Source organism: Typha latifolia, chromosome 11 (assembly GCF_019914945.1).
Source record: "Typha latifolia isolate L0001 chromosome 11, TyphaL0001v2, whole genome shotgun sequence".
In the NCBI taxonomy this organism is placed as follows: domain Eukaryota; kingdom Viridiplantae; phylum Streptophyta; class Magnoliopsida; order Poales; family Typhaceae; genus Typha; species Typha latifolia.
In genome coordinates this window covers 4,059,722-4,074,003 of record NC_133096.1, presented here as the reverse complement: position 1 = coordinate 4,074,003, position 14,282 = coordinate 4,059,722, and the positions used below count along the sequence as shown (strand labels likewise).

The 14,282-nt window shown below is 37.9% G+C and overlaps 1 protein-coding gene across 1 annotated transcript; it reads left to right on the top strand.

The window, feature by feature from the left end:
- Positions 1-3,303: 3,303 nt before the first annotated feature.
- LOC140797728 (transcription factor MYB77-like) lies at positions 3,304-4,051 on the top strand. Its single transcript, XM_073151366.1, has 2 exons — positions 3,304-3,966; positions 4,046-4,051. Exons 1-2 carry the CDS (start codon positions 3,304-3,306, stop codon positions 4,049-4,051), a joined length of 669 nt encoding a protein of 222 aa, XP_073007467.1.
- Positions 4,052-14,282: the final 10,231 nt, after the last annotated feature.

Sequence of the window (14,282 nt, the reverse complement as noted above, 5' to 3'; positions counted from 1 at the left end):
TGTCGCTCCTAAGGGACTAGGGTGAGGACCAGTCTAGGAAAGCTAGAGGCGGCGGCACCGTGATGGTGGCTGCTGCCATGGGAGGTGAAACGAGAGGGAGGGAGAAGAAGAAGATTGGGGCAAGAAACTTAATTCATTGATCATCCATTTTTTTTTGTTGCCATCCACACCTTAAGAGGCTAACCAAACAAGCCAAAAATAATAATTATTAACCCTAGAAACAGCGAATTTTCGCTGATCGCGTTCAAACGGGGCCGAATGCATTCGAACGCATAAATTATGTTCTCTATCGATGTGAATGTCTGTAGGTGCTCACAAGTGCATATTTATAGAAAAAAATAATAATAATGTCCGCAGGTGTGCGGATGCCTAACAAAGTTGAGGGCATATTTATAGAAAAAAAAATACTTCGGAGTTTTAAAGAAGTAATGTCTAATTCTAAAGCTCCTCTATGTTGAGAAATTATTGACACTGAAGATGAATTCATCTTACAAACTCTTATTTGAGAACTAGTGATTCTTCAACCATAAGTGTAAATATTTGGATTACAAATGAATCTTCAAAATGAAAATGAAAAGATAGTTTAATTGACAAATACAATACAAGACTTATAGCCAAAGAATATAGACAAACAAAGGGACTATATTACTTTAATACATATTTGCCAATTATAAAAATAACATATATATGATTGATAATTGCTTTTACAACATAATACAATTTAAAAATACATCAAATAGATGTGAAAATGATATTCTTAAATAATGAATTGAATAAAAAAAATTCTATATGGAGCAACCCAAAAGATTTGTGACTCTAGGACAAAGGAGAAAAGTGTGCAAACTAGTTCAATTTCTTTATGGACTTATAAAACATCTAAACTCTGGCATGAAAAGTTTGATTGAGTTATTGTGTCAAATAGTTTTCACATTAATGAATATAATAACTGTGTTTATGTGAAAGACACTTTGGATAATTATGTCATCATATGTCTTTATGTGGATGACTTAATAATAATCGATAACAATTATGATGTCATCAAAGCTTCCAAGAACATGTTGGCTTGCAAGGTTAATAAGAAAGATGCAAGAGTTGCAAATGTGATATATGATATAAAGATTACTAAGACAATTGAAAGATCTATTATATCTCAATCATATTATATTGAGATATTACTTGAGAAATTTGATAATGATAATAATGATTTAGTTAAAACACCTATAGATGTGAATCTTCATCTATCAAAGAATTCAAGTGAATATATATCTTAGTTAGAATATTTTTAAATAATAGGTAATTTGATGTACGTCATGATTTGCACTTGTTTGGATATTACGTACGTTTTGAGTAAACTAAGTGGATCCACATGTAATTTAGGAAATAACCATTGGAAAGTGATAGTTAAGGTATTCAAATATCTAAGATATCATAAAATATAGATTGTACTACTCAAGATATTCAGCAGTACATGAAGGATAAAATGATGTAAATTAGAATTTTGATACAAAAGACACTAAATCCACAAGTGAGTATGTTTTATATTTGGAGGTGTATCTATATCTTGAAATCTAAATAGATGTATATAGCCATATCTACTATAAAATCTAAGTTCAAAAAATTAAATAAAGCTCAAGAAGAAGCAAAGTGACTTAGAAATTTTTTAGAAGATATTCATATGAGGCTGAAACCTATGTCACCAATTGTACCAATTGTATATAATATTATAACAGCCAATCGTATGTAGAAATGATACATAGTCAAATGTATAATGGCAAAGTCATGATAATACGTCGTAGGCACATTGATCATGTAAAATCAAATAATGTAGTATTCATTGATCATGTAAAATCAAATAATAACATTATGGATCCGTTAACAAAAGGTTTAACAAGAAATCAAATGACTGGAGATTCCAAGGGACAATCGAGTTGTGGAGGTGTTCTCTGAAAATTCTAAGAAATTGTTTTATATATCTTTTTCTAAGATAACATAGTGATAAATATGTACTACATGTTAAGATAAGTAGTACTTTAAAAATCTTTATACCTTGGAAATCCAAATAAATTTTGACAGAATACTCTTAATAAGATGTCACTTATTTGAATGTGAAGTGGACAACTTTTGTGAGATGAACATGCTAAATTATAAGTGCGTCTAAAGTCGAAAGTGACACAGCATATAAAACCTATGGTGTTAAAAAGAAACCATGTGAGAAATTCTTGTCTTGATTTATACAAAAGGTGAATAGTACATCATTTCACTAGTTAGAGAATAAATTCAATAATACTCTATTAGGAAAGGTTAAAAGCCAAAAAAATCCTATCTTAACGCGCTAACTTTTTATTGTACTCTCAATTAAGGCTTGTATTTTATGTTACAACATATTCATTCATGCAGGGGATTGTTAGAAATCATGTTTTGAATATGAATTTTATATAAATTTTGAGTTCAAATTTAAGTGGAATCTACACATTATTAATGATAGAATTGAAATAGCTTAAATAATACTTTGATGTCATATATTTAAATTCACGAATAAAAGTGAATAAAAATTAATTTTAAAGTGATTATCATGACAATAAAAAATAAAAAGAAGTTTAGTATCACATTAACTATTTAAAAAATAGTGGTAAGATATATGAAGTACTATGTTGCTCATGGGCTTTGGGTCCCAAGTTTCTCATGCGCGCTATAGAGTTTATCACTATTAAAGATTTTGTTCCAACGTTATCTACTCGCATCCGGCCGAGTGCTAATTTCATTATCTATCCTGATATGTTTTGCTACTAAATATTACCATCAACTTCTTCTTCCTGTTCAAACCTACTGAGAATCATGCGAAAAATCTTTTGTTCACCCCAACCAAAGAAAAGCTCTAGATTTCTTCTAGCCATAGTTTGGCTACGACCTGGAGAGAAAGTAACGGAAGATTGTTAAATAATTCAAACTGGATTTTGCTTCCTTTTAATCATTATGATGAATTTTAAACCTTCTAAACAAAACTTTTGATCGTGTGATTTGTCGTGTGGCTTATGAGTTCAAAGAGTGAAACCGTAAAATGGTAGTAGCGGCCGCCAACTTGTCCAAATGGCACTCCGACTCACAGTAGGACACTAGTAAATCTGAAGCTTCAAATCAGCAGAGTCGCACTCGGAGACTACTAAATAGAACATGGAGATTATTCATTCATTTTCCTATTCCTACCCTGACTCGGCTTAAGAGCTTCACCTTTCCCTTTATATACTCATTTATCGACTTGGTAGATCTCCTCTCCATATCTCTACTCTAAAAACTCCAAAATATATGGCCTCGATTAGTGAGACAGCGGCAGCACCGTCATCATCCACTTCAACTCATGGCTCCTCCAGGGCTCCATGGAGCAGACGGGATGACATGTCGTTGCGGCTGGTGGTCGACATACACGGTCCCAAAGCGTGGTCAGTCATCAGCAAGTCGTTCCCAGGGCGGTCCGCCAAGTCGTGCCGTCGGCGGTGGTGCAACCATCTCCACGCCGGCATCTACCGCCAGCCGTTCATCCCTGAGGAGGATGACGCCATCGTCCGGTTCCATCGTGCTTACGAAAATAGCTGGGCCGCCATCGCCGAGCTGCTCGTCGACTGTACAGGGGAATCCGTCAAGAATCGTTGGAACTCGGTACTCAATTGGAGGTTCGACGCAGATTGTAGACCTTCCGGCACAGAGACGAGAGAAGTAACTGACCCGCAGCAACACGCAGAGTTGCACGAGTTCTTTGCCCCGTCCTCGGCCTCGTCTCAGGTGGAGGTGGACGCATCCTCGTCTTCAACCGCACATTACAACGACAAATATTACGGCGAGGATGATCCTATGACTGAGCTGACAATAGGCTTGCCGGGATCGGATTTATCAACTACTCGTCATGGTGAGCTCGTCGTTGCAGCCGTACCTCTTCGAGCTGTTCCGATGGAGTCGACGAGGGAGATAACTGTACGAAATAAAAATCGAACGAGGGTTCCTTTGTGTCGTACTTCTTGTTTTATAACGTATCTGTAGCGTTCTTGATTAGGTGTAATAGCAGTTAAACTTCTAATGGACGTATCTCATTGCATAAGACGTTTTGCTAAATACTTATAAATGCATGAGAGCTAGAGGTGGATCAGCACATAAAAGTAACTCTTGTACTTTTCTTCGTCCTCTTCCTGTTATATACTTAAATAATGAAATGTATAAGAATGAGATACGTCTCTGCTTTGTTTCTCCCTGAATTAGTGCTATCTCTCGGGTTTTGAATAGCAGTTGATTAGCAAAATAAGTTGTCTATTTTTTTCTCGATGATCCATAGCTTTTTACTAGAGTATCAGGTTATCAAAGAACTCGTTTCTTATGAGATTATATAGACTATCCTTTCATGCACAAGTAGAGGGACTGTTTGCGCTTGAGTGACCAAAAACATAAGTAAAATAATTTTTGTTCAAACTTAGCACTTTTTATGATAAAATAGCATGGCCAACGTTAATCTTGGACGAAAAATATAACAGTTTCAGTCAACTCAAAAGTTTGTGGGCTTCGTAATACAAATACAAATTTAAAAGGGTAAAATGAATTTTGTCAGAGGTACAACAGGAGAAAACATATGAAAGTATCCTCAACAACATTCCTAGACAAACTCTTTTAAATCAGTGGATCTATATCTATGCGAAGACATCTACCAAATTCAAATAGTATCTACTGGAAAGGGGGGATATTTAAAGAGTTCCGACATCCTTTCAGCTTTCTCTATGGGAATGTTTTGAAAGAAAATAGACAGGCTAGCTGACTAAGATCTTAAATCATGATATAGATCCACCAGACGAGAAGTGACACACGAGAATTAATGCTAAATGATGTTCTTTTCACAATAATAAAAGCATCCATACACCTTAAGTCTTGCATCGACATCTGATAGAAGGTAACATAAAAGGAAACATGTTATTACCTAGATATATACATTTTTGTATAGATATATTTATGTACTACTGGACCATTTTACCAGCAATAAAATCCATCACAACTGGCTTGATGCTTCCATCATTCTCCAGAAGCAATATCTTGTTCATTTTCTAATCAGAAAAACCCTATAACCACATTAACAAATAGGTTTACATGGTAATATCACAAATCAAATATTAGTATTATGGACCAGATCTGGAAGGCTCCGTTCGTAGGATGATTTTCACTAAATAGTAGTAGCCTCACGAGATAGGGTTCTAATAGCTTTAGTTTTATATCAATCGGATGTCTGGATAGAAAGATATAATTAAAATAGTAGAGCAAGATCAGAACAGTGTAGAATATTAAACATTCAACGTTGGCGGTGATCGTCAGAGGGTGGCGGACGGCCAAGGGTGGTGGTGGACAGCTAGAATAGAGTGGCTACTGGAGGTGATGGTGGCTATAGGTTGGCAGTAGAATTAGGGTTTCTAACTTAGATCTACTCCTAGTAAAATAACGATAATCTATCTAAGGGCTACGGTAAAAGATAAAGACGATAAGTAATACAAAGTAAATAAATTTAACTTAACTTAACTCAATATTCCTTCTATTCAATTCCATGCCTAAATAAAGAAGCCTAGCCCTTTTATATAGAGAAGTTGCATACAATGAGTCCTACTCAGACTAGCTCTAAAGGCTTATACGACTAACCCTAAAGACTTATACAACTAATCGAACTAGGACTTGCCTTAGACTAACTCTAAAGGCTTACATGACTCAAACTAGAACTTGCCTTAGTGACTTACATGACTTAACTAGACTTGTCTTAAGTGCTTACATAACAGATAACCATGACTTGGAGATAAACATGACTTAACTAAATTAGCCTTCCTTATCTTTCTCGGAATGATTCTTCGTTCTGCCATAGATAGAGTTCAAATCTGAAAAAACCTTGAATACAAAAGTTGTAGATCATGATGTCTTCGATCTTCTCCAAGTGGTTTTGTAATATTTAGTAGTCTATGGAACATCCTTTGAATATTTTTCTGAAATTGTGCATAGCTGAATTAGTTAACTAATAAATTATAACCTAATAAGACTCTAATTAAAGCAAATAAGAAGATAAGATAATTAGACTCAATCTATTGTGCCCAATCTCCCCTTGATGTGATCCGATCTGACCCGATTCACATCAATTAGGCTAGGGGCGGAATAGAATTCAAAATGAGGGACGTCCATAAACTGAATCATTCGATACTAAAATGATACGGAGAGAAAGAGATGGAGGAGAAAAAAAGGAGGACAAGAATGGGGTTTTACACTTTTATCCTAAAAATGGTTTCATACTAAGGTTTTCAAATGAGCAAAGTGAAACACCCAAACCTCCAAATACACGTGTAAACCGCGTGGGTAAATTCTCCCACGCGGTGCATCACATGACCTATCAGTATAAGGATTTCACAAGGCACACAATAGCACAAATTCACCATAAATAAACTCAACCATAAGAGTCCGGATACAAGTTCCACAGGCCACAACAAGTCTTCCAAATATATATCCAAAATACAATTCTAAAGTCCAAAATACATCATCAATCATAACGCCCTCGTAGGGGCTTAATACAACTAATAGACATACTGAAAAAAGAAAGGCAGCTACTCCTCGCTACCCATACCTGCGTCCCCTAGCTCTGAAATAATGCCACCAAGAGGTGGTGAGCTTACAGCCCAGCGAGTATGATCCATACTATCTAAAATAATGAAATCGCATGTGTATATACATTGTATGCCTATATTTGCTAGCAATAACAATATGCTTGTTGAGATGACTTAACATGAGTTACTAAATCAATGCAATCGATAAAGATTATCAGTCACTATCCTGGAACATGCTAGTTCCTAGCGTATCAAGATAAGTCCACACAGATATAAAGCTTGGTACAATCTCTTATTCGTACCCATCTCAATCATAGTGTCTACATGTTATGTATAGCAATAAAAGAGCAGTTTAGTCATCTCATGCCTACCAAACATTAATCATACTTATCATCGCTCATCGAGCTATTCACCACACAGGGTAAATACTCTCAAGAAATAATCATCCATCACATAACCATCCATCATCTCATACATCGAGGTGGGATATATACACATCTAGCGGTAATGCCACCTACACGTGTATGGCGACACTAAAGTGACCGGTAGTCTATGGCCATCAGACTAAGGACTCCGGTCGTAAGCCCATATCTCACTCTCTCTAAATCATTCCCTCAGCGGGAGAATCGGGAGCCCTCGGCTCATCAACAAACGTCCTAACCCTGCGTCGTCGGGTACCGCTAGAGTTATATCCCCGCCTCACAATCATGTTCTTCTATCATCATAATCTAGTCCTAACTATGCAGTATAACTACCTGAATGCCACACAGGCTTCCGACCTTAGGTGTAAGCTGCTAATATTATAATCATATAAAATACACTCTACCCTTAACCTTGGGCTGAGTGAGTAAGGGTACTGCATAGTCACAATCTGACTACTAATGATAGGTAGAAGTGGTGCAGTGTCTATGAGTGTATAAAGCATGTCATAATCATCATGATCGTTACATTCTATATTCACAACAGATATACATATATGCAAGGGTATGTCATACAGGATATATGTAGAGCATCATCACACTAATGTTTATGCTACATTAACATTCTCATAATATCATGATGAGCAAATTATCAATAACTGCATATGTAACGACATAACATGGTATACTAAATGCATGTATTAATACCGACACTTCTTATAGTGTCATGACAGATATAATGACTATAAGTACATTATTCTAGATTTGTATAACTCTACTCGCCTCGAGCGTCTTATGCTAAATCTTGTCCTTCGGAATCCCAAAATCCCCCTTACACGGTGTCAATCCTATTAATTCACGCAAGTAAGCCATACGTAATATTAGCGAACTAATAGAATTCATTATCTTATTAGAGCATTTATGTTTGGCAAATGCATGAGTCAAGGGTCTCCTAGGGCGAGTCTTATGTTATCCTAAAATTCACATGATACTAATCATTACAGGGGAGTCAGACTAATTAAATCAGGTGGAAATAGTTAAACAGAGTTATAGGGTCCAATTGGCCCCAAATGGCTAGGTTGCGGAGTATTGGGTTGGGCCCAAGCCCATCTTAGCAAGTAAGGAGGAATCAGCTCGTGGGCTGCAGTCCAAACTGCAGCCCATGCTCCATGGGCTATGGTCTGAACCGTAGCCCACAGGTCTTGCGGGCTCCATGGGCTGCCGCTGGACCACAGCCCACAAGTCTCGTGGGCTGTGGTCTAAGCCGCGGCCCCATAGGGGCGTGGGTGGGGGGTTAAACCACACCCACCCTCGCACGCCCTTCCCTTCCAAGGGAAGGAGACAGAGGGAGAGGAGGGAGAGGAGGGAGAGGCCCACAGGGCCGGCGGCGCAGCACGAGGCCGGCGGCACGGCCACGAGACCGACGGGTAAGTAGGGGGAAAGAAAAGGAAGAGGGGAAGAAAAGAAAGGGGAGAAGGGCCCGACGGCGGCGGGCCAAGGGGGGGGTCATTCCTCCCTTCACCAAGAGCCCGAAGCCCATCAAGGGAGGGTTTCTCTCCTCCCACTGGAGCCCTCGGACTGGCGGCCGGACGTAGGGTCGCGGCCGCCGAGGACGATCGTGAGAGGAAGGGAAGCTAGCTATCGAGATTTAACGACAAGGTGGAGGCTTACCGCGATCCACGCGCTCGGCTCCGGCACTTCATCAGCTTCAGCGTCGTTAACTTGCGAGAGAGGGAGAGAGGTAATGCGGTGGAGGAGGAAATGGGGGGTTGGGATGGCTGCTATGAGGGGAAGAAAGAGATAAGGGGAGGTGGGGAGGGTGGCGTGCACGGCAAGGGAAGGGGAAGAAGAAGGAAAAGAGAGGATGGGGAGGCGCGTGCGTTAGGGGATTTTTTTTTTTTTTAAATGGGGTGTTACACAAAGTCAAATAATCTTCATTAACCTCAAAAGAAAATATAATGAGTTGATATATAGACTTACAATGAAAATAAGCAAAAGTCACCCTAAATAAATAAAAATATAAAATTAGGGTGACTTATTAAGTTAGGATTAATGTCTTTTGTTTCATGATTATGGTTTGATCGCAAGAAATTCAAACCTTGATTTCAGAGCCTCTAAAGCCAAATTCTTATATTCATCTGTATTCCTTCCTATCACCATCATCAAAATCCCATTGTTTGGGTCCTCTATTGTTCTCTTTCATGCTTCTAAGTTCTAACAGCCCAAGAGATCAAGACTAGGCCTAGACAATGATAGATTGATTCTTTGTGTGCTACATCAAAGTAGTATTAGAGCTATACCGTCCTATGCCTACATCACTTCAGTCATTTAGAATTTATCAATATAATGTTATATTTATCATCTTCTTGAGTGGCCTAAATAACAAAACTAATAACCTCCAGTATGGTCAAAGCCATATGATGCTCACCATGAAAATAAGGTAGGAAATCCATCAATTCTTATTTTTACCTATAACAACCCAGAAAGACATATTCCATGCATATGAAATGGTAGGAAATATAATCTTTCATCTTAAGTGCTATCTAGACGAAAGATCAATCTCGAGAGTTACTAAGGTTGGAGTTCAATCACGAGAAGCAGTGAATTGTAGGTTCTAGCGAGCAAGACTGAGAGGAACAAAGTCGTTTGAATCGACGGGTTGTTTTGTGAGTCAGTCTTGTAACTGCTACTATCCTAGTGATTGGTTTTGATCCGAGTTTGGATCTATGGTTTTTTCCCGTTTGAGTTTTTTCACGTTAAAATCTTGGCGTTCATCTTTGTTTTCATTCTTAATATTTCTTCAGACTTTTACTTAAGCGAACAAGTGATATCATTGCCTAGTATTTAGATACATATTTGTGTCTAGGGGTTTTTCAACCTAGACGGAGGATAAATCTTGAGTGTTACTGAAATTGCTGATCAATCACAGAAAGCAGTGAATCATGGGCTCTAACGATCAAGATTGAGAAAAACAAAGTTGTGGGGATCGACGGGTAGTTATGTAAGTTAGTTTTGTAATTGATACATGTTTAGTGATTGGTTTTGATCCGAGTTTGGATTCATAGTTTTTTTTTTCATTTAAATTTTTTCACGTAAAAATCTTGGCATTCAACTTTGCTTTACTCTTCCATATTTATTCTACGTATTTACATAAGCAAAGGGTTTAGATACATACGCGTGTCTAAGTTTCTTCAATTGGAATTAGAGTAGGATCTCTTACCTACAGAGAGAGATCCATTAAGTATGATTTTTTTATAGAGATGGACAATATTTTATTAGACCTCCTATTATTGATGGATCAAATTATGGATATTAAAAAGCTAAGATGAGAGCCCATATGAAGTTTATAGATGAGCGAGTTTGGATAGCCATTGTGAATAGTTGGAGTGCACCAATGCACTTTGTGAATGATAAGTTAGTTGAGAAATCTCTTGAATCTTGGGATAGGTCAGATTATGAAAAAGTTGACTGGAACAGAAGAGCAATTAATGCTACTTTTAATTGTATTTCCTTAGATGAATTCAGAAGAATATCTACATGTGAGAAAGCTAAAGATGCTTGGACAATCTTAGAAACTACTCATGAAGGAACCTTAGCTGTTAAGCTTTCAAAATTCAAAGATTGATTACTAGTTTCAAAACTCTCAATATGCAGGAAAGTGAGACCTTTGATGAATTCTATGAAAAACTAAGTGACATAGTCAATTCTAGTTTTATCCTAAGAGAAAAAAAATTTTGAGTACATAATTGTTCATAAGATCCTTAAGCCTCTCCCAAAAAAGTTTCAAGTGAAAGTTACAGCTAGTGAGAAAAGTAACAACATCGATACAATGAAAGTTAAACAATTGGTAGGTAATCTACAAACGTTTGAATCCACTCTTTCTAAACTAGGAACTCCAAAGATATGGCCTTAACCACTGTCAAACAAAATTTAGACGAGTCAAATAATGATGGCGAATTAGATATTGAGATATTAGCTATGTTTATCCAAAAGTTCAATAAATTTTTCAAGAAGCCTAATAAGTTCAATGTTGAGAAACTTGAGAAAAATTAGACTTTTGAGAAAAAGAAGAATCATGTGAGTTCAAATGTTGGAATGGATAACAATAATGTTAAAAAATTATGATAGTAAAATTCATTGTTTTTCAATATTATGGTTTTAGACCCATTGCACAGTAATATCCTAATCAGCATAAAAGGACGGGTAAAGCTATGAAGATCACTTGGGATGATTGAGATGAGTCTGTTATTGATTCTGATATGATAGATGAATAGAAAGTGTTACCACCTGAAGAAGAAAAAAAATCTGAGATATAAAATTTATATAATGATTTGTACCTAGAGTCGTTCAATCTCAAGAAAAGCAACCTAAGACTACTTCAAATACTCAAGGTAATTGAACCGGAAAGAAATCAATTTTAAAGTGGAACTTGAATGTCTCAAAATCCTCACACAACAACTAGATGAAGCTAAAGATAAGATGAAGATTACAGAGATTGAACTAGAGCGATTACTAAATGAGGTGACTCTTTTAAAAGGGAAAAATAAACTTGACGAGATTTTAAATGCTCAGATTCCTAGAAAAGACAGGTATGGACTTAGATACACCAGTAATTCAAGTAATAAAAAAAATTGTCTTTGTTTCTGCACATATTCAAAAGGAAGAAAACTTAAAACCATCATTTGTACTTTTAAAGCAAACCTAGATGAATGTAATAACCCAACCTAAAAAAAAAAAATTCTACATGGGCACGACGTGGCCGGCCACAGTGTGGCCGACCTCGTGCCCATGCAGCTGGGCATGGCGTGGGGGTGCCACGCACCCCCTAGCGTGGCTGCGGCCAGTTGGCCACAACGGGCCCCAGCGCCACTGCAGCCGCCGCCAAAAACCCCCCCAACCGCCTCTCTCTCTCTCCCGTCCCCCTTTAAATATCTCTTCTCTCTCTCTCTCTCGCCGAGGCCGGACTAACGCCGCCGCCGCCACCTCCACGAGCGCCGGTGAGCTCTTTCTCCTCCTCTCTCTTCTTCTCTCTTCTTCTCTCTCTCTCACTATCTCTCTCTCTCTCTCTCTCTCTCTCTCTCTCTTTCTCTTTCTCTTTTTCTTACCTTGGGCTCGGGCTCATCGGAATTCTAAAATCTAATAAATCATCATATTTTACTCGAACGGATTATAATGGGATAAACAACTAACTTTATGTTACTAAAATATTTTCAGATCCCGAATTCCTTATTTGAGACCCTGTGGACCTTGCTAGCGAGAAGTGTCACACGGTTGATGGGCGGATGTAAGGGATACGTGGTTTGTATCTTCTAATCAGTGTGAGTAATTTTATCCCCTAGATCCCTTTCTCAAATTAGGTTATATTATATATTATGTACATGCATGTTTTGGCCTCCAGCATGATTATATGACTTTATTTAGAGATGATTTCAGTCGAGCATAGTTTATCATGCATTTGATTAGGCTGATCTGGGATATGAATACATTGGTGATATATAGAGATGATTGGAGATAATTATATTATTCTGATTTTATACCGAGATGATCTCTATCATGAGTGTGCATATGATAGACTAGCAGGAGTATGCATGTGTTAGATATATGGTTGGAGTTTGCATTACATCATTTTACTCTTGATTCCTATTCCACCTAAATTCCTGTTATGCATTGACTTGTTATTGTACTAGATATATGCATATGATTTATCATTTAAAAAGGAAAGCATGAAATGTGATTGATAGGATAGTTGATAGAAAGCGTGAGGATACCTGAGTGGGCGCGAGGGTTAGGACGCGCTTGGTGGATGATTGATCGCTCGACATGGTCGCGATCCTGTTGGCCTTACGTCCGAGGTCGTTAGTCTGTGTGCGCAGCAAACATTCGGACACATGCCATTTGCCAGGGCATATGTGGCGAGTTATCCTCACGAGATTTCTATCAGCTAGAAGGGTGCCCGGTCTGGATGAATGTTGATACCCTAGCGGATGGTAGAGTATGGTTATATTTGAGATACTTCTTGCGGATGGCAGAGTATGCTCTGAGCATTCGGGTATGATGTTGAGATCGGGTACCGGGTGTTGACTGTGCACAGTGGTCTAGTATGATGATATTATACCGAGATGTCGGTGATGATCGTGATGTTGAGAAATGCATATGATTTCATGTTTATCTAACATACCTGATTATTGAGTGGCCAATATACATCATATATGGTTGCATTTGATATCATAGCATGGCCATGGTTGGCATGCATCATGTGTCATATTTGATAGAGAGTTATGATGATCATATGACATGGAGATTTGTTTATTCATTGTCGAGGATTGTATACTTTTATTAGTATGACATATTATCTACTTTTCATTTATGTATTATTGAGAATACATTCATATACTCATTCATGACATGATGGTGCTTTCTGATTCATATTATCCAGTACATGATTTACTCTCTGTTTGGCATCACTGATTCAGGGTAAGGTCTATTCACTGAGCTTTTTGCTCATGACTATCTTTATTTCTTTTCTAACCCCCTCAGATATGTGGTACGTGATAGCGACTTGAGAAGATATTTTAGAGCGATGATGAGGTGAGCTATAGATGCGAGACGGTATAGATGATAGTTTATATAGAAATTGAGTTGTACTAGTATTTGATATTTGTACTCTTTTGTATTAAGCGATGATTTGTATAATATAGGTCGAATCATAGTGTACTATTGTATTAGTTATTTTAGTTGTATCTTGATGGTTTGTTGTGGCCTGTGTGGGTCTTACAAGATTATGTAGTGGTCTAGTGTATATTATTATAGACTTGAATATTCATATGTTAACAAGTTTATTTGGTTGATAGTATGATGTATTTGGTGATGGATTATGTGATCATGGATAGGTTAACAGGTTTTATTTGATGATGTCATGATTATATGTGCATAGAAAAGTATCTGTGCGTGACGGGCCCCGCCCGACCTGTCGCGTGCCGTGTGGGCGCGTGGGCGTGCACGTGCCGTGCCGCGTGGGGGCATTACAGTTCAGGAAATTTTTGTAAGGGGGGAAGGAAAATGTAATAACCCAACCTAAAAAAAAAAATTCTACATGGGCATGACGTGGCCGGCCTCGTGCCCATGCAGCTGGGCATGGCGTGGGCGTGCACGTGCCGTGCCGGGCGGGGTCGTTACAGTGAACATCTCAAAATCAAAGTCGAATCAACAAGGTGGTGACTCTTCAAAGGCACCAAAGGTAAACATAAGACACTCCTCA

Excerpts from the sequence above, each read along its gene's own strand:
- LOC140797728 (XM_073151366.1), top strand. The coding sequence starts at position 3,304 with ATGGCCTCGATTAGTGAGACAGCGGCAGCACCGTCATCATCCACTTCA.